Here is a 27,793-nt window from a genome sequence, read left to right as displayed (position 1 = left end):
ACATAAATTACAGCAAGGTTTTTTTTGATCCACCTCCTAGAGTAATGGAAATAAAAACAAAAATAAACAAATGGGACCTAAAGAAATTTAAAAGCTTTTGCAAAGCAAAGGAAACTACAAACAAGACAAAAAGACAACTCTCAAAATGGGAGAAAATATTTGCCAATGAATCAACAAAGGATTAATTTCCAAAATATATAAACAGCTCATGCAGCTCAATATTAAAAAAAATAACCCAATCAAAAATGGGCAAGGGAAGCTTCCTTGGTGGCACAGTGGTTAAGAATGTGCCTGCCAATGCAGGGGACACGGGTTCAAGCCCTGGTCCAGGAAGATCCCATATGCCATGGAGTAACTAAGCCCACGTACCACAACTACTGAGCCTGTGCTCCAGAGCCAGTGAGCCATGACTCCTGAAGCCTGGGCACCCGGAGCCCATGCTCTGCAACAAGAGAAGCCATCGTAATGAGAAGCCTGCACACCGCAACGAAGAGTAGCCCCCGCTCACTGCAACTAGAGAAAGACTGTGCACAGCAACAAAGACCCAACGCAGCCAAAAATAAATAAATAAAGTAAATAATAATTAGGGAAAAAAATGGGCAGAAGACCAAAATAGACATCTCTCCAAAGAAGACATACAGATGGCCAAGAAGCACATGAAAAGCTGCTCAACATCACTATCAGAGAAATGCAAATCAAAACTACAATGAGGTATCACCTCACACCAGTTAGAATGGGCATCATCAGAAAATCTACAAACAACAAATGCTGGAGAGGGTGTGGAGAAAAGGGATCCCTCTTGCACTGTTGGTGGAAATGTAAATTGATATAGCCACTATGGAGAACAGTATGGAGGTTCCTTAAAAAACTAAAAATAGAATTACCATATGACCCAGCAATCCCACTACTGGGCATATACCCAGAGAAAACCATAATTCAAAAAGACACATGCACGCCAATGTTCACTGCAGCACTATTTACAATAACCAGGTCATGGCAGCAACCTAAATGCCCATCGACAAAAGAATGAATAAAGAAGATGTGGTACATATATACAATGGAATATTACTCAGCCATAAAAAGGAACGAAACTGGGTCATTTGTAGAGACATGGATGGATCTAGAGACTGTCATACAGAGTGAAGTAAGTCAGAAAGAGAAAAACAAATATCGTATATTAATGCATATATGTGGAACCTAGAAGAATGGTACAGATGAACCAGTTTGCAGGGCAGAAATAGTGACACAGATGTAGAGAACAAACGTATGGACACCAAGGAGAGAAAATGGCAGGGGGATGGTGGTGGTGGTGGTGGGATGAATTGGGAGATTGGGACTGCCATATATACACTAATATGTATAAAATAGATAATAAGAATCTGCTATATGAAAAAATAAAATTCAAAAAAAATTAAAAATAGTATATGCACATCATGACAGCACTATATGGGAAAATGAATGCTTGCAAGTGCAAGACTGAAACATGACTCTGGGAGCTATACATAAAGATGACAGTTACTAAGTTCCTTTTTCTATAAAGTTAAGTGCCTCATAAACACTGGCTATAGGCCTCAGATCACTGAACACAACCTTAAGCACGAATGGCATTGAACACAACAGCACTCAAATTAAGTCTAAATAAGGCTAAGGGCTTTCATGGAAATGCAACCACCCTATGATGCGGAACATGGGGGATTTCTCCAGCACATCTCAGCATTCAAGTCAAGAACAGGAAGTGCAGGACTTTAATCAAAACCGAAAGTACAGGGCTTCCCTGGTGGCGCAGTGGTTGAGAGTCCGCCTGCCGATACAGGGGACACGGGTTCGTGCCCTGATCTGGGAAGATCCCACATGCCGCGGCGTGGCTGGGCCCGTGAGCCATGGCCGCTGAGCCTGCGTGTCCGGAGCCTGTGCTCCGCAACGGGAGAGGCCACAACAGCGAGAGGCCCGCGTACCGCAAAAAAAAAAAAAAAAAAAAAAAAAAACAACCGAAAGTACAAAAGATAATTTGAGTTAGAATAAAATTACATTCTCTAGCCGGATTCCCACCAAAACACCACTCTCATTATTGTGTGTTGAGTGCCCTGAAGTAGCAGCACCAACGGGTTCCACAGACAACCAGCATGATCCACCAGGCATGTGTGTGGACATATTTGCAGATAAATGTCCATTTGGCTTTGACTCTTCATTCCTATTTTGGCCCTCCTCCTGGCAGCTGCGCTGGGTCTCCAGAGCTCAGTCTGAACAACTGGGTGCTGCCTTCCAAAGACGGCTCTGGATGTTCTTCCAAGGACACAAGAAACTGCCATGGGGCCTTTGGAATATAAAAACTTTTACGTGCCATGATACTGCTGAGAAAATGTGCTTTATGTTGATTTGAGATGCTAGTTGTTGTGCAGCCTCCAGAGGTATCCAGAACAAGCCACTATCAGCCACAGGAAAGGAAGGTAAGCCGGACTGTGGGTAAGCAGCTACTGAGCTTCCCTGTTTTGCTAATTGTATCGTGGCTATTGTGGAGTGAAGACAGGAACTGCTACTGAGGAAAAATAGAAGTGGTCGAAGACATTCTGCTAAGTGAACATGTGTCCTCCTGGACCAACCCCAGGCCTCAGCGTTCTCTCAGGTGCTGAAATGCCAACAAGTATCCTGGAACGGGGCCCACACCACCTCCTGGGATTCCCTGACTTTTCCCAAGGGGACGGCCTGTCTATCTCACCAAAGCGTCCAAAGGGCAGGATCCGAGTCTCCTATTTCTTAGCTTCTGCCACCGTAGACTCTAATTTGCATTAAATCATCGTTCTTTAAAAAAAGTAATATGGCTTTAAACTATTAACTAAGCTGAAGTTTACTAGGAAAGAAAGAATTAGCAAATTCATCATTTTCTTTCATGTCTCTTACAGATACTGTTTTCTTTCTTTTTTTTTTTTTTTTTTGCGGTACGCGGGCCTCTCACTGTTGTGGCCTCTGCCGCTGCGGAGCACAGGCTCCGGACGCGCAGGCTCAGTGGCCATGGCTCACGGGCCTAGCTGCTCCGCGGCATGTGGGATCTTCCCGGACCGGGGCATGAACCTGTGTCCCTGGCATCGGCAGGCGGACTCTCAACCACTGCGCCACCAGGGAAGCCCCAGATACTGTTTTCTTACTCAACAAGTTCAGTGTACTACATGAAAAGTGCTAGGGTTAGCATACTGCCCGACACAGGAGACGCTTAACAATATTTACCACACAAAAGGGGAAACTCTACTTACTTTAATTCATACCCCAGAACAAAACTAACATCTCGGACTAAGCTCCTGGGCAACCATTAAGATACAACGTATAAAATGAAAGCCAAATATATTTTGTTGACATTCTTCTGTTTTGGACCACAGGGAAAACTGTATGTCGGAGCCACACAGCTGCACACTTTGCATGGCTAACTGTTCAGAGCCTCCTGTGCCTCTCCTCATTTGAAAGGAGAGAAGGAAGGAAGAATAATATAATATATTACAGTGACAGTGTGATTTAAAACAATGGATGAATAACAATTAGAGTGGAAAAAAAGGATAGAAAATCAATAGAGAAAAATCAACAAAACCAAAAGTTGGCTCTTGGAAAATATCAACAAAATTGACAAAATTTCAGCTAGACTGACGAAGGAAAAAAAAAGAGAGAAGACTAAAGTTACCAAAATCAGGAATGTAAAAGGGGACATTACTAACAACTCTACAGAAATTAGAAGTATTATAAATGAATGCTATGAACAACCGTATGCCAACAAATTAGAATTTAGATGAAATGCACATACTCCTAGACAGCCACAAACTAGCAAAACTGACTTAGGAAAAAATAGAAAACCTGAAAAAAATTTATAACAAGAAAAGAGATTGAATCAGTAATTTTAAAACTTCCCAGGAAAAAAACCTCAGGCCTAGATGGCTTCACTGGTGAATTCTACCAAATGTTCAATAAATTAATACCAATTCTTCACAAACCCAAAAAAACAGAAGAGGAAGGAAAACTTCCCAATTCATTTTATAGGCCCAGTATTATCCTGATGATGAACACGTCACCAAAAAGAAAACCACAGACCAGTATCTCTTGTGAATATAGGTACAAAAATCCTCAACAATATTCTAGCAAAGTAAATTCAGCAACATATAAAAAGGGCTATTGTACACCATGACCAAGTGAGTTTATCCCACAAATGCCAAGGGTGGCTTAACATCTGACGATCAATTAATGTAACACAGCATATCAATAGAATAAAATAAAATAAAAAACACATGACCATCTCGATACATGAGTGCTGTGGTCTGAAGGTGAAGTGTCCACCCAAACTTTGTATGTTGAAATACTAACCTCTAAAGATGATGGTATTAGGAAGTGGGGCCTTTGGGAAGTGCTTAGATCATGAGAGTGAAGCCCTCATGAATGGAATTAGTGCCTTTATAAAAGAGGCTCCAGAGAGCTTGCTAACCACCTTCTACCATGTTAGGACACAGTGAGAATGCACCTGCTATGAACCAGGAGGAGAGCCCTCAGCAGCCACCACACCAAACCTGCTGGCACCATGATCTTGGACTTCAAGGCTCCAGAACTATAAGAAATAAATTTCTATTGTTTATAAACTATCCTATGATATTTGTTACCGCAGCTCAAACGGACTAAGACAATGCAGAAAAAGCATTTCACAAAATCCCACACCCCTTCATGATAAAAAAACACTCAACAAACTAGGAATGGAAGGGAACTTCCTCAAACAGCATCCACCTGTGAAAACCCCACAGCTAATATCATATTTAATGGTGAAAGACTGGATGCTTTCCTCCTAAGATAGGAACAAGACAAGAAAGTTCTCTTTCATCACTTCTATTCAGCATTGTACTAGAGGTTCTAACCAAGGCAATAAGGCAAGAAAAATAAATAAAAGGCATCCAGATTGGAAAGGAAGACATAAAACTATCTCTACTCACAGACAACATGATCTCATATATAGAAAATCCTAAGAAATCTACTTAAAAACTATTAGAACTAATGATTTCTGCAAGGCTGCAGGATATGAGAGCAATACAGAAAAATCAATTGTATATCTATACACTCGTAGCAACTCAAAAATGAAACTTTAAAAATTCCTTTTACAGGGCTTCCCTGGTGGTGCAGTGGTTAAGAATCCGCCTGCCAAAAAAAAAAAAAAAAAAGAATCCGCCTGCCAATGCAGGAGACACGGGTTCGAGCCCTCATCCAGGAAGATCCCACATGCCTCAGAGCAACTAACCCTGTGGGCCACAACTACTGAGCCTGCATGCTTAGAGCCCATGCTCTGCAACAAGAGAAGCCCGCACACTGCAACAAAGAGTAGCCCCCACTCGCTGCAACTAGAGAAAGCCTGCACGCAGCAAAGAAGACCAATTGCAGCCAAAAATGAATGAATGAATGAATTACTTTTTTAAAATTCCTTTTACAACAGCATTGAAAAGAATAAAACATTTGGGAATAAGCAACAAAAGAAGTATAAACCTTACACTCCGAAAACCATAAAGCATTGTTGAAAGAAATTAAGATCTAAATAAATGGAAAAGCATCCCATGTTCATGGTTCCGAAGACTTAATATTTTAACATGTCAAAACTCCCTAAACTGAGCTACAGAGTCAATGCAATCTCTATCAAAATTCCAGCTGACTTTCTGCAGAAACAAACAAGCTTATACTAACATTCATAGGAAATGCAAGGAACCCAGAATAGCCAAAACCATCTTGAAACAAAGAGTAAAATTTGAGGATTCACACTTCCCAATTTCAAAACTTACTACACAAAGCTATAGCAATCAAGACAGTGTGGTACTGGTCAAAGGACAGACATATAAATCAATGGAATACAATCTAGAGTCCAGAAATAAACTTATACATTTATGGTCAATTGATTTTCAACAAGGGCACCAAAGTAACTCAACGGGGAGAGAATAATCTTTTCAACAAATGGTACTTGAACAACTAGATATCCACATGCAAAAGAATGAAGTACTGTATATACCATATGCAAAAATTAGCTCAAAGTTGATCAAAAACCTAAATGTAAGAGCTAAAACACTAAAACTCTTAGGAGAAAACATAGGATTATATCTTTGCGAACTTGTGTTAACCAAAACCTTCTCAGATACAACACCAAATGCATAAGAGACAAAAGAAAATGCAGATAAACTACACTCCATCTAAACTGAAAACTGCTGTACTTCAAATGACATAAAGAAAGTAAAAAGACAACCTAAAGAATGGAAGAAAATATTTGCAAGTCATATGCTTAATAAGGGGCTAGTATCCGGAAAATATGAAGAACTCTAACTACTCAAGAATAAAAAGACAAATAATCCAGTTTTAAAATGGGCAAAGGATTTAAATAGACATTTCTTCAAAGAAGATATGCCAATGCCCAATAAGCACATGAAAGATGCTCAACATAACTAATCATTAGGGTAATGCAACACAAGACCACAAAGTGATAATACCTCACCCCCATTAGGATGGCTACAATCAAAAAGACAGACAATAACAAGTGTTGACAAGGATGTGGAGAAACTAGAACCCTCATACACTGCTGGTGGCAATGTAAAATGGTGCAGTCAATTTAAAAAGGAGTTGGCAGTTCCTCCAAAAGTTAAACATAGAATTACTATAAGACCCAGCAATTCCACTTGCAGGTGTTTACCCAAAAAAAATAAAAACATACAACCACACAAAAACTTGCACACAGATATGCATAGCAGCATTATTCATAATGGCCCAAAGGTGGGAAAAAACAAATGTCCATCAACTGACAAATGAATAAACAAAATGTACTCTATACATACAATGGAATATTATTCAGCCATTAAAAGGAATGAAGTACTAATACCTCCACAACATGGATGAACCTTGAAAACATCATGTTAGGTTAAAGAAGCCAAACACAAAAGGCCACATATTGTATGACTGCATTTACATGAAATGTCCAGAATAAGCAAATCTGTACAGATAGCAAGCAGCTTAATGGTTGTCTGGGGCTGAAGGTGTTGGGGGGAAATAGGAAATGACAGCTAATGGGCGTGGGGTTTCTTTTTGGGGTGATGAAAATGTTCTGGAATGTGACAGTGGTGACAGTCACACAACTCTGAATATACTAAAAAACAGTGAATAATATACTTTAATGGGTGAATTGCATAAGTGAATTATATCTCAATAAAGATGTTTGAAAACCAACATATGTATGTGTTTTATGTAAGACATAAAACTAATCTACCCTCTATCTATATGCTGTTTGACGAGTTGCTTAATTTCTCTTGAGCTTCAGTTTGCTCCCTTGTAAAACAGGATTAAAAAAAAACAATAAAACCCCACCTACCTTACAAAGTTCTTACAAGGGCAAAGGCACAAGCCTAACCCACACAGAAAGCACTTCGAAGAGCCAGCACTTATTATCATACACCTACATTACATAGTTTCATATAAGCCGTCACTTTCTCCCTAAAAGGGATTTGTTCAAACTTCCTTAGTTAATAGTGGAGCTTAGGGTCTTCAACTAATAATGTTAGCTTAGTGAGCAAGAGCTTTCAGAATTTAACTGGAATTCACTGTCGAAGCTGAGCATGTAAGTTTTTCCTTTAAGTTTCTTCAGTCATGAGCCATACCAAATTAAAAATCCCCACCCTCTTAACTATCATCGTGCCCCGAAAGAAGAAAAGGAATGAGATTTCTACACGTCTCCTTATGTGATAATGTAAGCCCACCGACTTTTCTTGTCCAAGCCCTCTTTGCCAGCCCGCTGTTCTCCAGCCGCAGTCAAGGCGCAGCTGAGTGCGGGCTGCAGAGCCAGACAACCGGGCCCACTTCCGGACCCCTCACTAGCCTTGGGTGGATTACTCAACCCCTCTGAGCCTTGGTCCCTAGCGCACAGCCAGAGCTTCCGAAACTCTCACAGGGGCCTCCTGGGGAGGCCTCAGGTAAGAGGCTGCTAAGCAGCCCTCCATTCGCTTGAGAGAGTCAACCACCCTCATTCCTGTGCACTCTCAGACCGCCTTGGTCCTCTGCAGCTATGGCCTGAGCTGGTTCTCCCACTCCTAGTCGGGGGTCGGGGTCAGGAAGCCATACAAGCCTGGTTCCTAAGGTGAGCCTGAGCCTCTGAGGGCTGAGGAGGAGCAGCTGAGAGGAGGCTCCAGGCTCTTCCCCTTGGATGCAAGGCTGTGGCTCACAGCGGGCCTCTAGCCAACAGGCACTGGCTTGAACGTGTGCCCAGTGGCCTCACCCAGCCTAGCCCCTGGCTGGGATGAGAACCCCAGGGTGGTTCCCTGGTCAGGCTCCGGGCACTGCTGCTGCTAGAACATCCTCTTCCTCTTGCCCAGATTTTGAGCTTTCACTGCTGGCTCCCTAACAGGGGGCTGGCCCTGGAGTCAGGCATCATCTGCCACCCTCCTCTCCACTGGATCCCAGGGCTTTCTCTCCCCTGCTAAGGTGCACTGACTGACCTTTGCATTTGTCCCCGTAAATTTTCCTTCATTCTTCCAGCATCAGCAGGAAGGCCAAAAGATGTTTAACAGACCTCTTTGGCTAAGTGACAAATGACATAACCATAACACAAATCATTTCAACTGTACCAATCAACTTCAAGGCCCTGCTGAATATTAAAGGCAGTAGAGCTGATGGGTTAAGAGGCACTTAATAAAGTGCCTCTGCTGAGTAAACATTGAAAGCGTGAAACAATCTCATCACTGGCAAAGTTACACAAGCAGTGAACTCCAGCTATTAGCAAGACGGTGGCACTGGGGCTGACTCACTCACACTCAGAAACACGTGCTTATCCTCTTCATCTGGATAAACTCGATTCTTTCTGTGCCACTGTTCCTAGAACAAAATAAAATTCTTATAGCTACCAGTGTGCCTGCTTCACGTCTCACTCGTGGGATGGAAGGAATGAAGGAACAGACAGCAGAAAATTACTGGCAAACAAAGCCTCAAGTGAAACAGCTGGTTTTATTGCTGCGGTGATAAGAATTTTTTTGTTTTTAATTATGCAACCAATACGTGTTCTTTGTAGAAAAATTGGAACATACATAAAAGAAGCTACATTCCCAGGATGATTATAATAATAGCAGCAGCAAGTATGGTAAATGTACTGCTCCCATTTACTAAGTGCCTTCGCTTTCTGATCTGTTCTCTGCTTCATTCTCCAGAATCCTGAAATGGAGGCACTTTCACTGAAAGAAGTAAAGCGGAAGGGTTAAGAATACAGGATTAAAGCAGACTGTGACTTTCTGGGTTGACATCCTGGGTTCGACTACTGGGTAAGCAGGTGACTGAACCTCTCCACCTCTGTTTCCTCATCTGTGAAATGGGAATCACAATAGCACTCACCCCAGGGGACTGATGTGAGAATTAAATCTAAAACTTCACATAAAACATTTCAGCACGGTGCCTGGCAAAACAGCAAAATACCGCGTTTTGACAGGTGATGAACCAATTCGGCAAGGGTAAATTAAGCACCCAAGCTCACAATCTAACCTGCGATAGCACTGGCTATTAACCTAACTGCCTCCAAGGCACAGGTGTAGGCAACTGTTTCGTAATTAACAGAGGATCTCGATAAATATGAAAGCAGCAAAATATTCCCTGCCTTGTACTTTAAAGACATCAATTATCAACTTCTTGACCCTGAAGCAGTTACATAATTTGCAGGACCCAGCGAAAAATCAAAATGCAAGGCCCCTTAATCAAAAAAAAAAATTTAGACCTTCAAGACGATAACTGCAGAGCATTAAACCAAGCACAAGGGACTTCCCTGCCTGGTGGTCCAGTGGTTAAGACTCCACGCTTCCACTGCAGGGGGCACGGGTTCGATCCCTGGTCGGAGAACTAAGATCCCGCATGCCGCACAGCACAGCCAAAAAAAAAAAAACCACCAAGCACCAGCCACTTCTGAGCACAAGGCCCTGTGCAACTGCCAGGTCGCACACCCTTGAAGCCAGCCCCATGTCCACCCCTTCAACGGCCAAGTTTCAGGATCGAAACTGGATTGCATGCTCATGACAATCAAGCTTCCACGGTCAAGATGTTCTTTCTGAATACACTTCAACTATCCCTTCCCCAGAGAAAACAGGATACTGTGGAATGATCTACAGTGATAAGCAATAACAAAGCCAAAACCAAATAATTAGCAAAGATGAATATTCTCTCCCGACCTCCTTGCCAGTCAAAGGCATTAAGGATCAATTTACTCCGGGACAACCTGCTGCAAACTTATAATTCTCTAATCGCGAATGTCCTTAACGTTTTTCAAGGTAAGAGGCACAGCGAACTTTCGATGAACATGTCTATCACAGCTTGCAGGAAAAAGAAATAATTCAACCATGCCACATTGTAGATTATAAACCAAGACTTGGTCTTATCGAACAAGTTTTTCTATAAAGAAAGACTGCGCTTCATTTAAACTCTTTTCCTCACTCCAATGAACAGAAAGCCTGCTGCTTTCAGAAATCAGTATTGAACGTGTGTGTGGTTTAAGGACAATGATGAACCTCTCTATCAAATAGGATTTTAGTTTTGTGACTTTCCTTGTACTTTATCTCAATATTTTGTAAGAAGCTGGGCGGCCCCGATACCAAGGAAGTGCAGAAGCAAGACGTAGCAGAACTAAAAACAAGACTGTCTGGTCATTTTTAAAGTGTCCAAGGTGAGACTGAAATCTGAGAGCAAAATCATGGAGGATTCTCTCTGAGCCACGTTTAGTAAAAAAAAACGGAATTAAATCTTCAGGTATACCGCAATGCCTAATGGTGAATCATTTACTCTTGGGGCATGATCTAATTAACAGCAATGACTCTTACAACGAAAGTTTATTCTGTCGGGACAGAGAATTTAAATGAAAAAAGAGCAACTTTTGACTTCCAGTGGGTGCTCAACAGACTTAAAAGGGAGATGTCAAGGTACAAGAACACACTTAGTAACCGTTCATCACATGGGGGGATGCTGACCTTGCTCAATTATTGCCAACCATAAGAAAACCAATGCCCCTTTTCCTCTAAAATTTCTTGACAATTACAGCATCAAATTGGAGCCACTCAAACACCAGAACTTTAGCACACTGTATAAAATGAAGTCAACCAGAACAATTATACCAAATAATTACAAATCCTCATCCTAACTGCTAAGTCTGTTAGTTTGTAACTTGAGGATACCAATACCTCCCAGAATTGCTGGGATGCCTTTAAGGCAGGGTTTCTCAAGCAAAATGCTACTGACATTTTGGGACAGATAAATCTTAGTTGGGGAGGGGGGTGTCTTACGCATTTGTGCATTATAGGATATTGAGCAGCTTCCCTGGCCTCTACCCATTAGATTCCAGTAACACCCACTCCCCACTTGTAACAACCAAAAATGTCCCCATTAATTACTTGATGTGTGGGATGAAGGATGAAATCACTTCCAACTGAGAACCACTGCTTTATACAGATGGGAATAAATAAAAGGTAAGGAATCAAAGCACTTTAAAATAGGAAGTGATTTTAAGGATGCTGTGCACCAGTGATTCTCAAACTTGACCTATTGATAATAGTCAAGTACAAGATTTGCCCACAGGGGTATCAACACCCTCATTCTACAAATAAGTGGACGTGGGCCAGAAAAGGAAAATGCCTTGCCCAAGGTCACAGGGCAAGTTAGAACCTGGACTCCAAACCCAACCAAGCCCTTCCTTACAAAACGTATGGGTGGGGTGAGAGGTGTGTGTTGCTCATACATTTTGGGGAGAGGCAGGCCTAATTGGTTAAGACGGTGCGCTCTGGAGCCAGCTGGCCAGAGTTAAAAATCCTGATTTGGTATTTATTAGGTGAGGGACCTTGTGTAAGGCACATAACCTCTGAGAGCCTCAGTTTCCTTCTCTGTCAAATTTAACGATAGTACCTACCTCCTAGGGTTGTTGGAAAGGCTGAGAGAGATAATATATATAAAACCTCGACACAGGGCCTGGAACACATTAAACACTCAATACATGTTATTATTATTATTATTATTGTCCCACGACTGCAGAGTGGAAGGGGTCTGCAGGGCCCCGAGGGCAGAGGGCTGGAGATGGGCTCAGGGAGGCGATGCGACCCCCGACTCCCCCCTCCTCTCGCCGGGGGCGGACCCCCGCCTCGCCCCTCACCTGGCCCTGCAGCTCCTTCTCCAGCTGCCGGTAGTCGTTGTTCCAGACCAGGACGTGTAAAGGGAAGTGGCCGCTAGCGTCGCAGGCAGAGGACATGGCGAGGAGGCCGCAGCCGGGCCCTCACCGCCCGCTTGCCAAGTCTCAGCACCGGCAGGGTCTCTGGCGCCCGCCCGGCGGCCGGCGAGCGAGAGAACCAGGGGAGCCAGGGAGGGGCGCGGTACGAGGCAAGGGGGACTAGCTAGCCAGGTGAGGGGCACGCGCGGGAGGTCGGCGGTCGCGGGCTGGGTCGGGGACGGGGTCGGCCGCGCCTACCCCGCGCCCCGCCGCGCTCCCGCCTGCGCTGACAGCTCCCGAACCGACTTCTGCGGGCAGAACTGCCCCAAACAGGGAAGTGCGGGGAGCGAACCACCGCGCGCCGTGGCGGGGGGGAGGAGAGGACAACCACCTGGTCCGGGGTCCGCCTAACCCCACCCACCTGAAGTCCACATCTGGAAACACAGTAATGCCCAAAACAGAGCTAAAACTCTCTTCTTTAGCCCAGAATCTCTACATGGAAAACTCGGTCTACCCTTCATCACCCCCTTTCCCCCTGCTCCAGCTTTCTCATATGGTTCGGTCCACAACTGGGCCTCTTCCACCGGCTCTGTGGTCACGGGGTGACAACAGACGCCTGGACCAAACCATTCTAGTTACTGACTCCCTAGCCTTTTTGGACCTGGGCATATGCTTCCACGATTGGTCAGGAGCCATTTTGGAAGTGGGCAGCACCAAACAATTTTCACGGGGGAATTATAAACTCTAGAGAAGTGGCATCAAATAGTTGCACAATAAGAGGATGGTTCTATCTCAGGATTTCTCAACTTCGGCACATTTTGAACCACGTAATTTTTTTTTTTTTGCTATTCTGGTAGCTCTGATTCTTTTTAATTTATTTATTTTTTACTTTTATTTATTTTGATTTTTTTATACAATTTTAAAAAGTTGCTTTCCGGGGCTTCCCTGGTGGCACAGTGGTTAAGAATCCACCTGCCAATGCAGAGGACACGGGTTCAATCCCTGGTCTGGGAAGATCCCACATGCCGCGGAGCAACTAAGCCCGTGTGCCACAACTACTGAGCCTGTGCTCTAGAGCCCGCGAGCCACAACTACTGAAGCCCGCACGCCTAGAGCCCGTGCTCCACAATGAGAAGCCACTGCAATGAGAAGCCTGCGCACTGCAACGAAGAGTAGCCCCCACTCGCCACAACTAGAGAAAGCCTGCACGCAGCAGCGAAGACCCAACACAGCCAAAAATAAATAAATAAATATATTTTTAAAGTTGCTTTCCATTTACAGTTTTTACTAAATATTGGCTATATTCCCAGTGTTGTACAATACATCCTTGAGTCTATCTTACACCCAATAGTTTGTGCCTCCTCCCCTACCCTTATATTACCCCTCTCCCCAGTGTTAACCACTAGTTTGCTCTCTATATCTGTGAATCTGCTTCTTTTTTGTTATATTTACAACTTTGTTGTATTTTTTAGATTCCACGTATAAGTGATATCATACAGTATTTATCTTTCTCTGTCTGACTTATTTCACTTAGCATAATGACCTCCAAGTCCATCCATGTTGCTGCAAATGGCAAAATTTCATTCTTTTTTTTAATGCCTGAGTGGTATTCCATTGTTGAATACTACATAAAGGGAACATACCTCAACATAATAAAGGCCATATATGACAAACCTACAGCTAACATCATACTCAATGGTGAAAAGCTGAAAGCATTTCCTCTGAAATCAGGAACAAGATAAGGATGCCCACTCTCACCACTTTTATACAACATAGTTTTGGAAGTCCTAGCCACAGCAATCAGAGAAGAAAAAGAAATAAAAGGAACCCAAATTGGAAAGGAAGATGTGAACCACATAATTCTTTACGTGGGACTTGTCCTGTGCTTTGTAGGATGTTGAGCAGCATCCCTGGCCATTCTATCCACTGGATGCCAGTAACACTACCCCCAAAATGTCTCCAGACATTGCCAAATGCCCCCCGGAGGACAAAAATCCATCCCCCACCCCCCCACTGAGAAGCACTGTTCTACCTGAACCCCAAACTGGGTTATGATTCAAAGTTACCTAAGGTGGTGGTTTATTCCACATATGAATGTCATCTATTTTTGAAGCTAGCCATTTGAATTTGGGGTTATGGCCAAAAGGACTAATAGATAATACTTAGACTTGACCACAGTCAGCCACTATTAAGTTCATTCTTTGGGTTTCAATCTAAGACACTATAACTCCTTGACTCAATGAAGAACCAAGTCAACTTACAGCTACTCACCAGCCTGAGCTTTCTGCACAGCTGTCTACAACTAGACCACATAACTGGGCAAAGTTATTTAATGCATCTTGGAAGCATACCCTCTGCCTTCCCTGCTTGTGCACATCCAGCTTTTCAGATGCCTGCAACCACAGCTGTTCAAGAATCCTGGCCTAGGGCTTCCCTGGTGGCGCAGTGGTTGGGAGTCCGCCTGCCGATGCAGGGGACACAGGTTCGTGCCCCGGTCCGGGAAGATCCCACATGTCGCAGAGCAGCTGGGCCCGGGAGCCATGGCCGCTGAGCCTGCGCATCTGGAGCCTGCGCATCTGGAGCCTGTGCTCCGCAACGGGAGAGGCCACAACAGTGAGAGGCCCACTTAAAACAAAAAATAAAAAAAAAAAAAATAAAAAAAAAAAAAAAAAAAAAAGAATCCTGGCCTAATCCATTCTCCACATGTGTTGAGTCCAGAAGATTTGTTAGTCTGCAAACCAAAACAGGGTGCAGGAGCATCAGGATGGAACCCAGAGGCTCTAACTGTGGAATGTGTGGGAATTATGTGGTTATGCCCATACCACACATTTATAAAAATGGAGAGATGAACCAAAGACCAGTGCTTCTGAGACCTCTTCCAGGACTTCTCTCCTTTCAGAAGCCTTGTGCAATTTAATTTTCTTTCTCTTCATCATCCTATGTTTATTGAACATTTCTCTTAATTCATTAGTCGGAAAACTCCACGATAACTGCTCACCAGAGTACCTAATGTTAAAACAGTACCTGGCCCACAATAGGCATGGAATATTTGCTGAAGGGAGACCATGGTTGTGTTTACATATAATGCATACAATATTCATTAGCATTAGGATCACATCTCTGCTCTTCTTCCACTGCTTAAACTCATCTCATTGTGTTTATCTCACACCATCCTGTGAGTTAGATTATCTATTCTTATCCTCAAGACAAAAAAAAAAAGCTGTGATTAGAAAATAATAGTAATATCAAATTCCAGGGCTTCCCTGGTGGCGCATTGGTTAAGAATCCGCCTGCCAATGCAGGGGACACGGGTTCGAGCCCTGGTCTGGGAAGATCCCACACGCCGCGGAGCAACTAAGCCCATGCGCCAACACTGCTTAGCCTGTGCTCTGGAGCCCGCGAGCCACAACTACTGAGCCTGCTAAACCACAACTACTGAAGCCCGCATGCCTAGAGTCCATGCTCCACAATAAGAGAAGCCACCGTAATGAGAAGCCTGTGCACCGCAAGGAAGAGTAGCCCCCGCTCACCGCAACTGGACAAAGCCCGTGCGCAGCAACAAAGACCCAACTCAGCCAAAAAACAAATTTTTTTTATAATAATAATAGGAGCTACTATTATTGAGGGCTTACTATGGGGCAGGCACACCACACTCTTCTGTAAATTATCCCATTTGTCCTTAGCCAGACAGTAAATATTTAGCTTTGCACGTCATATATGTTTTGTTGAATATTCTTCATCCTATCCCTTCTCTCCTTTTTCTTCTTTACAACCCTTTAAAAATGTAAAAATCATTTTTAAGTAACAGGCTATACAAAAGCAAATCATGGCCTACGGGTAGATACACATTATCTCCATTTTGCAGATGAGATTAAAACTGCAGCGTAAGGAAACATCTAACATATTCCTATTTTACTTATTGTAGATCTAGTGCAGCTGAAAGTAAGCACCATAAAGACAGGAAATTTCGTCTTCTTGGCCCACTGCTCCTTCTCCAGTGCCTGGAGCAGTGTGTGGAACATAGTAGATGCTCAATAAATATTTGCTGAATAAAGGAATGCATAAATAAGTGAACTTGGCCAAAGTTATGCTAGATGACTTGACTACCGATAGCCTCAGGAAGGTTGCGGCTGCATACCTCTAGTCACTAGATTTTGCTGCTTCCCCTGATATTAATCAGCGCTGGGAAGAAGCGAATCTCTTCCAGAGAGGGAGACACCAAATCAAGGAAATTTGGAAGTAGGACAGAAGACACCTGCCCTCACTCAAGATGGCGACAAGGCAGCGTGCCCTTTCCGGTCACATGACTTGCCCGTCGCCGAAGGGCGCCTCCCCGCGCGTGCGTGCTGCGCCGCGGCTGTGAGGCGCTGAGGGGAGAGGCACCGAAGCCAGCACCACCGTGGGGACCCGTTAGAGCGGAAGCGCCGCCGCCGCCGCCGCCTTCGCTGTCCCCGGCCACTAGGTTCCCGGCAGGTGGGAGGCGGGAGCCATGTCGAAGCGGCTCCGGAGCAGCGAGGTGTGCGCTGACTGCAGCGGGCCGGGTGAGTCGCACCAGCCGGGCCCGCTCCCTTCATCTCTCCTGGCCGGGACTCCTGTCCCGGGGCCGCCCCCTCGGGCCGGGCGGGTCCCGGCTGTCGAGCTCTGCACGCTATGTCTGGGGTCGGGACGAGGAGGAATCTCGGCGGCCTTGGGGCGGGACCGTCCCGGGCCTGTCTGAGCCGGAGCGGGCAGGGGGTCGCCGCCCTCCCGTCCCTTCCTTCCCTCTCGTCCCCTCTGTCCCAGGCCGGGCGGTGAAACGGCGGGGTCGGGCCCGCTTTCCCAACAGGAAGGGGCTTGGGCAATCTACAGGAAGGCCAGTTACAGAAGTGAAATCCGAGCGTCCTCCCGGCTGCGGCCCCCAGAGGCTGCAGGTGTCAGCCCCCTCCCCACAGCTACCCAGACTCCCAACCCCAGGAGGGGGCCCTGGGGCCCTGCCCGGAGTGGGTGACATTCGCCGCTTCCCTCCACTGAGACTCGCCAGAGGACCCCCATGGATGAGTTCCCCGCTCCTGACATCCCTACTCCCACTCCACCGCGGAGAATCTCCAGGATGTCGGCGACTTGCAAATGCGACCGGCACTTAGGAGGCAATGCCGGTTTCAAGTTGTGAGATCTGAACGAGCTGAGTTCAAACTAGATTTTGCCTCTGGGTGACCTTGGGCTAGTGACTTCATTTGGCCGAGTCTTGATTTCCTCATTTTTCCGATGAGGATAATTGGGAGTACAGTGCTCAGGGGTAGGGAAGATTCCATGAATATTCTTAGAATCATCTCATTTAAGGCGGTTTTTTTCCTTTTTTTCTTTTTTGTACTGTGTACAGAACCTTTACAGTCCCTTAAAGCTATAGTTGAATTTCTAAATCATACATTAATTACACCTTACAAAACAACCACACACCAAATCACGGGCAAGTGTACCCATTTGTGCCTTCAGGCAGTATAGGCATATGGGAGCATTGAAAGGCCAAAACCATTCCTCCCATGCATAGTTTTCAGATTTAGAGTTCAGATCCATCTTAGCGGTTGGAACTGGGTTGACGGGTCTCTATGCTGTTTTCAGTGTTTGGATTTATCTGCTTTGAATTTGAAGTTGTAAGATGGCTTCTTTGGCACAATAGCATCCAATAAACGATCTTAACGAAATGAGCACCAGTGTTTTTGCAACTTTTCGGAGCTTCATCTTGTCATATGGAAGTGGAGACTGATTTTAAATAGTATTGTGATAACTCAAACCTTATGTGGTTATTTCACGGCCTGTATACTGTGAGTGGGGTTACCAGTTTCCTTTGAAGATAGGGAGATGGGTGGAGGAGTTTAAAAAGAAGTGTTTCAGAAACCAAGTTAGTGTGTTATATGAGCTCCATTGTATTCTCTAAAAATGTTATTTGTTCCACTTCCTTATTTTCTTGCCTGTTTTCAGTTGAACTTTCTGTGATGTTTGATTCACATGAATTTAGATTCAAACTTCCTGTTGAAATGCATTTTCTTTGCTTCTCAGTGGATGGTATGGGGCAAAGGAAAACTGCATCTCCATTGCCACACTAAATACTCAACTAAATAATAAATGCAGTCTTGCACTTCTCCGGCGTTTTGTGCATTTCAGAACATTTTCTCTTCCATTGTTATCTTTTTAGTTGTTGTCTCATGCCTCATCTACAGAGACTTGAGTCACTTCCTTCCTGTTTTGAATATAATTAGGCTACCTTGAAATGTTCTGAACTTGAGCAGCTGGGAATTTGTGCTGCCTTTTCTGCAAAGCCCTAGTAAAAGAGTTACCTTTAGGGTTGGGGATCCCTTTGAGATTCTTTTTTTTTTTTAATTAATTTATTTATTTTGGGCTGTATTGGGTCTTCGTTGCTGCATGCGGGCTTTCTCTAGTTGCAGTGAGCGGGGGCTACTCTTCATTGCGGTGCTCGGGCTTCTCATTGCAATGGCTTCTCTTGTGCGAGCATGGGCCCTAGGGGCGCTGGCTTCAGTAGTTTCGGCACGTGGGCTCAGTAGTTGTGGTTCGTGGGCTCTAGAGCGCAGGCTCAGTAGTTGTGGCGCACAGGCTTAGTTCCTCCGTGGCATGTGGGATCTTCCCAGACCAGGGATCGAACCTGTGTCCCCTGCATTGACAGGTAGATTCTTAACCTCTGTGCCACCAGGGAAGTGACCCTTTTGAGATTCTGATGAATGCCCAGGCCTTCTTTCCAGAAAATGCACACATGCTTAACTCTTTCATACAGAATTTATGTTAAGATTTCTCAGAGGGGTTATAGACATTTCTGAAGCCCATTGGTTGTGTTCCTAGAACCCAGGTTAAGAAGCCCTGGAATAAAACATTCAGATAAACTGGAAGGGGTTCACCCACTCTCAGTCGTACAAACTCGATTTGGATTTTACTGTGTTGTTAACATTCTGATGTTCTCTCCATGGGATCCTGATTCACGATGTTAAGGTGATTAATATAGAACCTTGCTTAGTGTGTGTTAAATCCTTGTTGTCTTGTTCCTGTTAAATTTCCTCCAAGAAGATTGTGAATACTCTGAATGATACGTGAAAAGCAAAGGTAATATTCAAAACGAACAGTCTTTTTGTATGTGTGTCATTAGTCATAGTACCATACTGCAAAAAGCAAAGTTGTTATGTATCTTTGCAGGGATCCTTCATCTTGGTGTTTCCAAACTTTGCTTTTTAGAATGGCTTAGTAGTACTGACATAGTTGTACTTCATTGAATAATTTTGTTTCTGTTTTATTTCATGGCAAACATTTGACTAACTATGATCAAATCTTAGTATTCAATAAATAGTTTACCTTTTTTTTTTAAAGTGAATCTAGTTCATATCCTACTCTGAGTTCAACTGCCTGAAAACTCCACTGAGATTTTTCACTGTAGTAAGACAGTGTTCTTGTGAAACATTCAATGTTTCATGTATTAGCAAACAAAAACTTTCTCTAGTGGCCATGAATTTCAGTGGGCTCTTGAAAATATTTGAATGGTACTTAAAATAATTTGGAAATATTACTATATGCAAGGAACTTCACTTACTCTTTATATCCTCACCACCCTAAGATGTGGTGTTCTTCCCATTTGATCCATGATGAGGACCCTCAGAGAAATAACTTGCCTGAGATCATTATGCAAGAAGTGGCAGAGTTGAGGTTCAAACCCTGGACTGCTTATCTCTAGAGCCAGCCCTCTTAACCACTACACTCTTTGACTCCCAGTTTGTCTTTGATTGAAATCCCATAACTTTTCATTATATGGTTGGAAGGGGTTTGAATAAACTGTTAGAAATGGTAAAGATGGTGTACATGCATTTTAGAGATTTTTGTGGGCATTGAAGAATTTTTAAATATACCCCTTAAGCCAGGCAGCTTGAGCGGCACCCATTGTCACCCCATTGTGAGTCTGACGAAATGTAGAAGGTCTGTCTTTATTTTGAGTTTCTAAATATTCAGTTTACTTTCCCAGTGTGAGTTATTCTTACTGCTTACCAAGTGTGAATTATTCTTGTTTCAAAGGATGTCTGATGAAGCTCTGTGGGACTTCACAGGAAAAAATGTGTTGTGCACACACCAGAAGTATTACTCCCTTGTATTTTACATCTTTGCTTCTGTGAAGCCGCTGTTTTTACAGCTTCTGTCCTTTGAGATCAGTGGCGAGATCGGACTCAACAGTTTATTTAAAATACCTAATGGGTATGATAGCACATTTCCTAGCACACAGGAGGTCAGGTTTCCCAGTCTGTGTTCAGAACCATAGCAGCTGAGCAGTTGTATAGTTGTGTCACTTGCAGCTTTCTGCTAAGCCCAGTGGCATGTAGATGTGTAGCAGTTGTAGGGTAGCTGTCTTTTCACCACTCACTTCACATAATGCTGTGTGGATTGTTCACTGGCACAGTTATGTTATCTTGCTACTGGTGGAGATGGATTCGAAATGATTCAGGTGAATCCTCTCAGTTTGCTTCTCTTACGTTGATTGAAAGAGCACACATCTGAGATGGTAGATCTCATTAGGGTATCAGACAAACTCGCCAGCTTGATATGTTGCCTAGCATACTAAAACAACAGAAATGTCTTGTTTTTCTGAAAAACCAAACCGCAGTCGTCTTTTGCCATCTGGCGGAATAGCAACCACCTGGTATCCTTGCCACTGATTTCATTCTCCTTTCCAGATCCTTCCTGGGCATCAGTAAATAGGGGAACTTTTATATGTGACGAGTGCTGCAGTGTCCATCGGAGTCTAGGGCGCCATATCTCTCAAGTAAGGCATCTTAAACACACACCATGGCCTCCAACATTGCTTCAGGTAAAGAATAAGAATTCTGCTCATGGTTTGTAATTTAAGTTTTTAGGGCTCACTGTTTTAGCACTAAAATTATACTTCTTAAATCTTACAAAAATGTTTGACTCATAATTGAGCAGAGGTGCCATGCTTATTGATGCTATATATAATTATTGAATTAATATTTAAGATTTTTTTCCCTCCTAATGTAAATCTTGTCCCAAAATCTGAACTATAGGTAGACAGTCATTAGAATTTCCTGCTAATGTTTCATTGCTGACTTTCTAGAATGTCACCAGAAATTGTTCTTAAACCGTCTGTCTTTCCCACATACCGTGATGAATGTTTCTGAAAGTGACTGCCTTAGAAACTTTTCATGAAGTTGTCCGCTTTGATAGAAGCATGGACTGGGATTCCTCAGAAATTTCTGAAACATCTGATTTAAGTTCTCTTAAAGTTCTTGTAACCTGTTAGAGACAATTAAGTTCTGTTTTGATTGAATGCCTAACACCCTGCTAAGTGTTCAGGGGGCCTTTTGTTTTCTTTGGGGGTCCATTGTCATGTCACCGGTACTTCTCTCTCGGGGTACACATTCTTCGAGTTATGTTGGAACTCAGACTTACGCATGTGTTTCGCCTTCATTTGTTTTGAGTACATATTTTACTAAATCTGTGCCAGCTGCACAACATGTCCTTAAAACTTGCCTATGTGTACCAAAGGATCAGAACAAGTGAGTGTGGATCTTTGATGTGACAATATCTTCACGGACGTAAAAAACAGATGGGGCCATGTCAGGAGTCATGCTTTGAAATGAAATTGGGAGACATGGTTTATTAATAACTTTTGCTCAGAAGTTTCTAACAGCTCATTCTCATGTGAAAATGGATGTTTACTGCTGTCAGATTATACAGAGTACTCATTATATTATAGGATCTGAATAAAGTTCAGAGATGAGTAGTTTAAAATGCCAGATTTGACCCTAAAACAATTCCCAGAGTATGGCACGTGAACCACCAGTGGTACTCAAGGTAGATGTAGGTAATACTCAAATATTTATTGAAATGGTTGCCTAAAACTGTAACTAGCACATCAAATTATAATTGCTAGTGAAAGTTTTAGAAAGTGATTTAAAGAAAAATGTTAAGAACCTTGAAAACAGAATTTGGATGCTCAGGCTTGGGAAATACTGTCCTAAAGTGTCAAAGTACTCTTTCTTCATCATCTATGAGAAAATGTAATCGAACCCATTTAAGTACCTGCTGGTCAAACCTGAATCCTGCGTGCAGGTTCATCTTTCTCATTCTAAAACAGAAGATAATGACGTGTGTGATATCCCAGTCATGCTAGTGTTTGTAATAGGGCTTTGTTTTCCCAGTTCAGTCACTGATTCCCACTGGATGTTTGCAGAAAGAAATTTAAATATGATTTTATGCTGCTTGGTTTTAGATGGTTGAAACCTTGTATAATAATGGTGCTAATTCTATATGGGAGCATTCTTTGCTGGACCCTGCCTCTCTTATCAGTGGAAGACGCAAAGCTAATCCACAGGATAAAGTACAGTGAGTGAAATGTTTATAAATACTCTTATTTCTTCGTAACCCCTGGGGCCCGCTGAAAGGAGTGCAGCTGTTTTTGACCAGCCCCTACAGGGGCAGCACGGGAGGTGGTCACCCAGTTTTGCATTGACCTGTTTGCTATTAGGAATGCAGAACAAAGCCAAGCATGGGACCATCTCTTTTGCATGGTTACCCAGCACAATTCAGTGGTTTCTCCGGTTTAAGACTAAGGCTTGGTGGCTTTTGATGTAATCACATTTGAGCTTTGGCACTCAAACAGTAGGCAGCCAGACCAGAAATCTTGGTTCTGGGCTCCAGTCTGCCTGATGCCTCACTTATAAGATGGGATGAAGAGCTGCTTCCTCGCAAGGTTGCTAGGAAGAAAATTACACAGAGCAGAAAAATGCTATAAAAAGCAGGTATTCTGCAGTCCTGGCCATTATAATGACTAATGTATGTTTTCAGACTTCAGGCCTGACAACACACTGCTGAAACTTACTTCAGTATTGTTCATTCTGTTCTTGAGTGGGGGATGTGGGTCACTTCCTCTTCTTTTTACAGTCTGAAGAATGGGGAATGTCATAGCTGAACTGCAAGTGAACTGTTTTCTTTTTTGTTTTCGAACCAGTCCTAATAAAGCAGAATTCATCAGAGCAAAGTATCAGATGTTAGCATTTGTCCACCGCTTGCCCTGCCGGGATGACGATAGTGTGACTGCCAAAGATCTTAGTAAGGTGGGTCACACCTTTTAAAATCCCTAAAATTGCTGGATGAAGCAGCATATCGGCTGATTTGAAAAAACTTAGAAAGAAAAGAAAAACAAAAGCTCCTTTCTGTACACTAAATAATTAGTAACAGCTTTTTTTGCAGTTGGTTTCTTCTTTCATCTTACTTCAAATGGCAAGCATTCATGTTAGTGGAGGTATAAGGAGCAGAGGAACAAATAAGTATCCAGAAAACTATTTGTGTTTTTCAGATATGGTTCTAAAATTGTATTTCTGTAAGTTTTTGTTTAGCTTTGAAATAAGAGCCATCTCAGAGTTTGCTTCTAGGGGGGACTAGAAGGTTTGTGGGACTTCTGCAGGCTTCTAGGTTGCATGCTGAGTGGGATCTTCAGGAAGCAGGGTGTGACTCGAAGCTGTAGTACACGGGATGGTTTATTAAACTTGCAAAATGAGTAGATGGTTTTCTTTATGTGGGGCTTTACATGTTTTTGAGAGATGCCACGAAAATACAGATCCTTATTTTCAAAGCACTGCTTTCGGCAAATGCTCACACAGATCGTAGGCACTCATAATTTTAAACTTTGCATGGAAATGTATATGATTGTTACTTCCATTTATTAATAAGACTTGGTATGTGTTTTTTACTGCAATTTAAAAAAATATAATTAAAAAATAAGACTTGGATACAGATGTTAGTGTAGATTTCTCCATTGCTATGATAAGAGTTATTGCATTTTGGACAATTCTAGGTTAGACTTGAAGGAAGGCAGCTCTTCTGAATGTATAAGGGCACTTCTGTAGTGGTACAGAATTTGGTATAGCACAGGCCTATTTCCCACCCTGAAAGACTTCATTAAATCATTGTATACAAGGCCAAGAACAGTGTTGAGGAGAGGGTATGATATAAGGCAGAATCCTGTGACTTGCACGGTATAGGATATGAAGCTCTAAAGCCCTAGGTTCAATAATAACAACAAATAACAACATCAACAATAATAATAGCAGCTGTATTCTTTGAGCATTTCCTATGTACCAGGCTCCATGCTTTGTTATATCATTGAGTCCTTATAGTAACCCTGTGAATAGGTGGCATTATTATCACCATTTTAGAGATAAGGAAACTGAGGTTCAGACTGCTAAAGAACTTCCTCAAGTTCACACAGCTTGAGGGGTGTATGGTTTGAAATTCAGACTTCAGAGCCATGCTCAGCCACCTCTTCACACTCCCTCTCACTCAAGGTCTGGTTGTGCCACTTAGATCATGCATTTGGTCAGGTCAGCCTTCCCAGCCCTAGTTTCCTGTCAGGAAAATGGGCCTGACCCTGCCTTAGAGCCCGGGGATGGTTGTGACCAGCAAGGGAGAGACTGCTTCATCCACCTTACTGAGCTAAATAAAGATGATGTAGTACTACTATAATGTGTATTAAAATAGTCTGCCAGCTGCTCTGCTACGACATTCTTTACATTTTTAACAAATATTCTTTCTTGTGTGTGTATTTTTCAGCAACTCCATTCAAGCGTGAGAACAGGGAATCTTGAAACCTGTTTGAGGCTATTATCATTAGGAGCACAAGCCAACTTTTTTCACCCTGTAAGAAAGCATGAATTGATTCAGATATTAAATTGAAACGAAATGGGTTGCATTCGTTTAGCCTTTCGTTTATTTAATTTTGCTTCTTTTTGTATACTTTTTATTAATGATTCTTAGGAGAAAGGAAACACCCCACTCCATGTTGCCTCTAAAGCAGGGCAGATTTTACAGGCGGAATTATTGGCAGTATATGGAGCAGACCCAGGCACACAGGATGCGAGTGGGAAAACTCCTGTTGATTATGCAAGGTAAGAGGCTAGATTCTTGTCACCTCTCTCTGTTTGGGATTATTTCTGTTGTGTATGATTCATTGTTAAGTGGCTAAATTGTGTATGATTAACATTTAACCCCTTCAGAGGTTTGCATGCTATTATTTTGCAGATGAAGGTATTTCAAACGCATATGATCTTAGAGCCAGCTAAAGTCAGGGAGGGTAGAACCATTAACCATTGTGCTTAGCTTCCAGTCTTTCATTTCTTTTTATCCTTTAAACGCAGTGGTATTTGAGCCATAGTTGTACAGATCAAGTATGAAGAATTGCAGAACCCACTCCTCAGTTTTTTAATAGTTTTATTCATTGCTTGAACTTAGAAACAAATCTATATGGATAGATATGTGGTTAAACAAGTATAGTAAAATGTTAATTGCAGGATTTAGGTAGTGGACATCTGGGTGCTTGCTATAAAATTCTTTAACTTTTTGTTTCAAAATTTTGGCTGTGAAGTGCTGGAAAATAAATAAATACATCCATAGATTAGGCTTGAATATCATTTAAATGATAGAAGATGGATCATCTTTCCTTCTTTTTCCAAATTAACTTTTTCCAAATTAACTGCAAAGAATTATACTCTGCAGAGGATAAAATGACAAGTGACAACTTGAAAATGGCAAGTGAAATGGACTCTGCCCTCCTAGAATTTATTCTCTCAGGGAGGAGGAGGTTCATAAATGCATGTAAGAGTTAAATGAGGCATGATAATGTAGAACTCATTACCAAAATTGATACATATATAGGATTTCTTCACTGTGGCCCAGATCATTAAGAAATGTCTTTAGTTGGTCTTTGAAGAGTAGATTGGATTTGGGTGTGTGAAGATGAGCTAAGGTGTTCCAGGTGAGAAGAAGGGCGTGGGTCAAGTTCAGGAAGAAGGGATGGACAGGGATGTTCGGCACAGCAGGAGACCTGATTGGATAGAGCAGAGTGTGTCTGGGAATAAGAGCTAAGGTACTGAGGAATACAGTATTTCATCAGGTCTAACGCGCTACTGTTTATATGGGTCATCATTATTTCATATACCATTAAAAAGGAAAAGACTCAACCAATTAAATGATGATGTACTATCAACTGTAGGATACTTCCTGATTTCACAGATGTTAAAAAATGAGAAAAAAAGATGTGCATCACAGAAATCAAAGATGTGTGGGTAGCTTGGAGAATATTTTTGTAGTACGTCGTATGTGGGAAGAGAAACTGGCAGAAACTGACTTCATATTTTAAGGGGAACAGAGCCCTCAGTAAATGATAATTATCACTTATCTTGGAATTTCCTCTTGTACCTTGCACATAATAGTCTCTCAGGGTAATGATTTATTTATATGCCTTGTTACTTAAAGGATTTCAAGCAGCTTAAATATTTGTTTCAAAGGCAAAATTAATATTTTCTGTGATGGAAATTAAAGACAAGGAGGTGTGAGCTATGCATTAGGTTGGTCTGTCTCTCCCTGAATCAAAGACCTTGAAGTGGTTACTGAACTCTAATCCAGAAGTCAGGCTGGCTGCATGAGAAGCATCTAGGGGAAGGACCTTTTTCAAAATATTAATGTCCACACTGCTCCTGTTTTTATTGATTCAGAATTTCCAAGGGTGGGTCCTGGACATCTGTATATTTTTTTAAGCATGCTAGTTAATTTTTGAGAACCTCTACCCTTGACCATTTATTAATTTTATTTTCTACCTCATTAGATGAAGTTATTCTTTGTCCCTCTCATAAGTCCTTGAATTCCTTATTAAGTACTCTGTCTTATAAATTAATAAAGGAAAGGCGATAGTTGAGATTGTGAAAACAGTTTTTATAAAGGTGGGAATCGAAGTAGACTTGACAGTTTACCTCACACAAAAAGGTTGATTATTCTAAAAAGTCACGTTTGATAAATGACTCAGGTATCTCAGGGGACGTCTCTGTACTTTTCTATTCTAGCTCCAGTGGCCAGCGAGCAATATAAATGGTACTTTGTTTTCTCTTGGTAGGCAAGGAGGGCACCATGAGCTGGCAGAACGCCTCGTAGAAATACAGTATGAGCTGACTGACAGACTAGCCTTCTATCTGTGTGGCAGGAAACCAGGTGAGTTGAAAGGACAGCAGCCTCTCCACACCTCCAGCCAGTCAGTCTCTGGAAAAACAAATTGGGACACTATCATTTATGATCTCTGCTTTAATGTATCCTTGAGAAAATTGCAAATAAGGATTTCTATTTGCAATGAAAGCTACAGCATTTTTTGTTATATGTGAAATATGTAACATCGGTCAAATCTTGAATTTTAGTTTTTAAAATTTTAGCTCTACAGTAGTGACTGTTTCAGGAATCAAAGAGCATAATTGAACCCAAACTGAACGTGCACAACGGTTCTTGTGATTAATGGGAGTAGGAATGGAAGAGCAAAGGATTAACTTTTGTAGTTATTTGCAGAATTCTGCTATCTAAGGAATGGGAAAAAGTAAAAAAGTGAACTTTACCATTAACCAGCTTTGCTCATGAGGTAGAACTGGGGTCAGCAAACTGTGGTCCATGGGCCAGATAAGCCTATCACCTGTTTTTTTTCAAATAAAGTTTTATTGCAAGATAACCATGCCCATTCATTTACATATTATCTACGACTGCTTTCACACTACAGCAGCAGAGTTAAGT

At 42.5% G+C, this 27,793-nt stretch overlaps 2 protein-coding genes across 20 annotated transcripts in view; one reads left to right on the top strand and one right to left on the bottom strand.

The window, feature by feature from the left end:
• The window catches only part of ANKRD13A (ankyrin repeat domain 13A), a 40,110-nt gene extending 27,600 nt beyond the window's left edge, over positions 1-12,510 (bottom strand). Inside the window, exon 1 of the mRNA XM_032602626.1 lies at positions 12,152-12,510. Coding sequence (XP_032458517.1) covers positions 12,152-12,247 — 96 coding nt within the window. The 5' untranslated portion in view covers positions 12,248-12,510. The remainder of the gene's footprint in view (positions 1-12,151) is intronic.
• Positions 12,511-16,546: 4,036 nt separating this feature from the next.
• Positions 16,547-27,793, top strand: part of GIT2 (GIT ArfGAP 2) — a 49,699-nt gene continuing 38,452 nt past the window's right edge. For 12 of the 19 annotated variants that reach the window (XM_032602570.1, XM_032602571.1, XM_032602569.1 and 9 more), the window contains exons 1-7: positions 16,556-16,746; positions 20,905-21,038; positions 22,461-22,573; positions 23,199-23,304; positions 24,800-24,886; positions 25,004-25,134; positions 27,135-27,229. In XM_032602570.1, coding sequence (XP_032458461.1) covers positions 16,695-16,746; positions 20,905-21,038; positions 22,461-22,573; positions 23,199-23,304; positions 24,800-24,886; positions 25,004-25,134; positions 27,135-27,229 — 718 coding nt within the window. In that variant the 5' untranslated portion in view covers positions 16,556-16,694. Of the gene's footprint in view, positions 16,747-20,904; positions 21,039-22,460; positions 22,574-23,198; positions 23,305-24,799; positions 24,887-25,003; positions 25,135-27,134; positions 27,230-27,793 lie in introns of all 19 variants that reach the window. The other 7 variants (XR_004345372.1, XM_032602576.1, XM_032602572.1 and 4 more) reach the window with 4 other exon arrangements.

This window comes from Phocoena sinus, chromosome 14 (genome assembly GCF_008692025.1).
Source record: "Phocoena sinus isolate mPhoSin1 chromosome 14, mPhoSin1.pri, whole genome shotgun sequence".
NCBI classification, from domain to species: domain Eukaryota; kingdom Metazoa; phylum Chordata; class Mammalia; order Artiodactyla; family Phocoenidae; genus Phocoena; species Phocoena sinus.
This window is presented reverse-complemented; position numbering and strand designations above follow the sequence as displayed.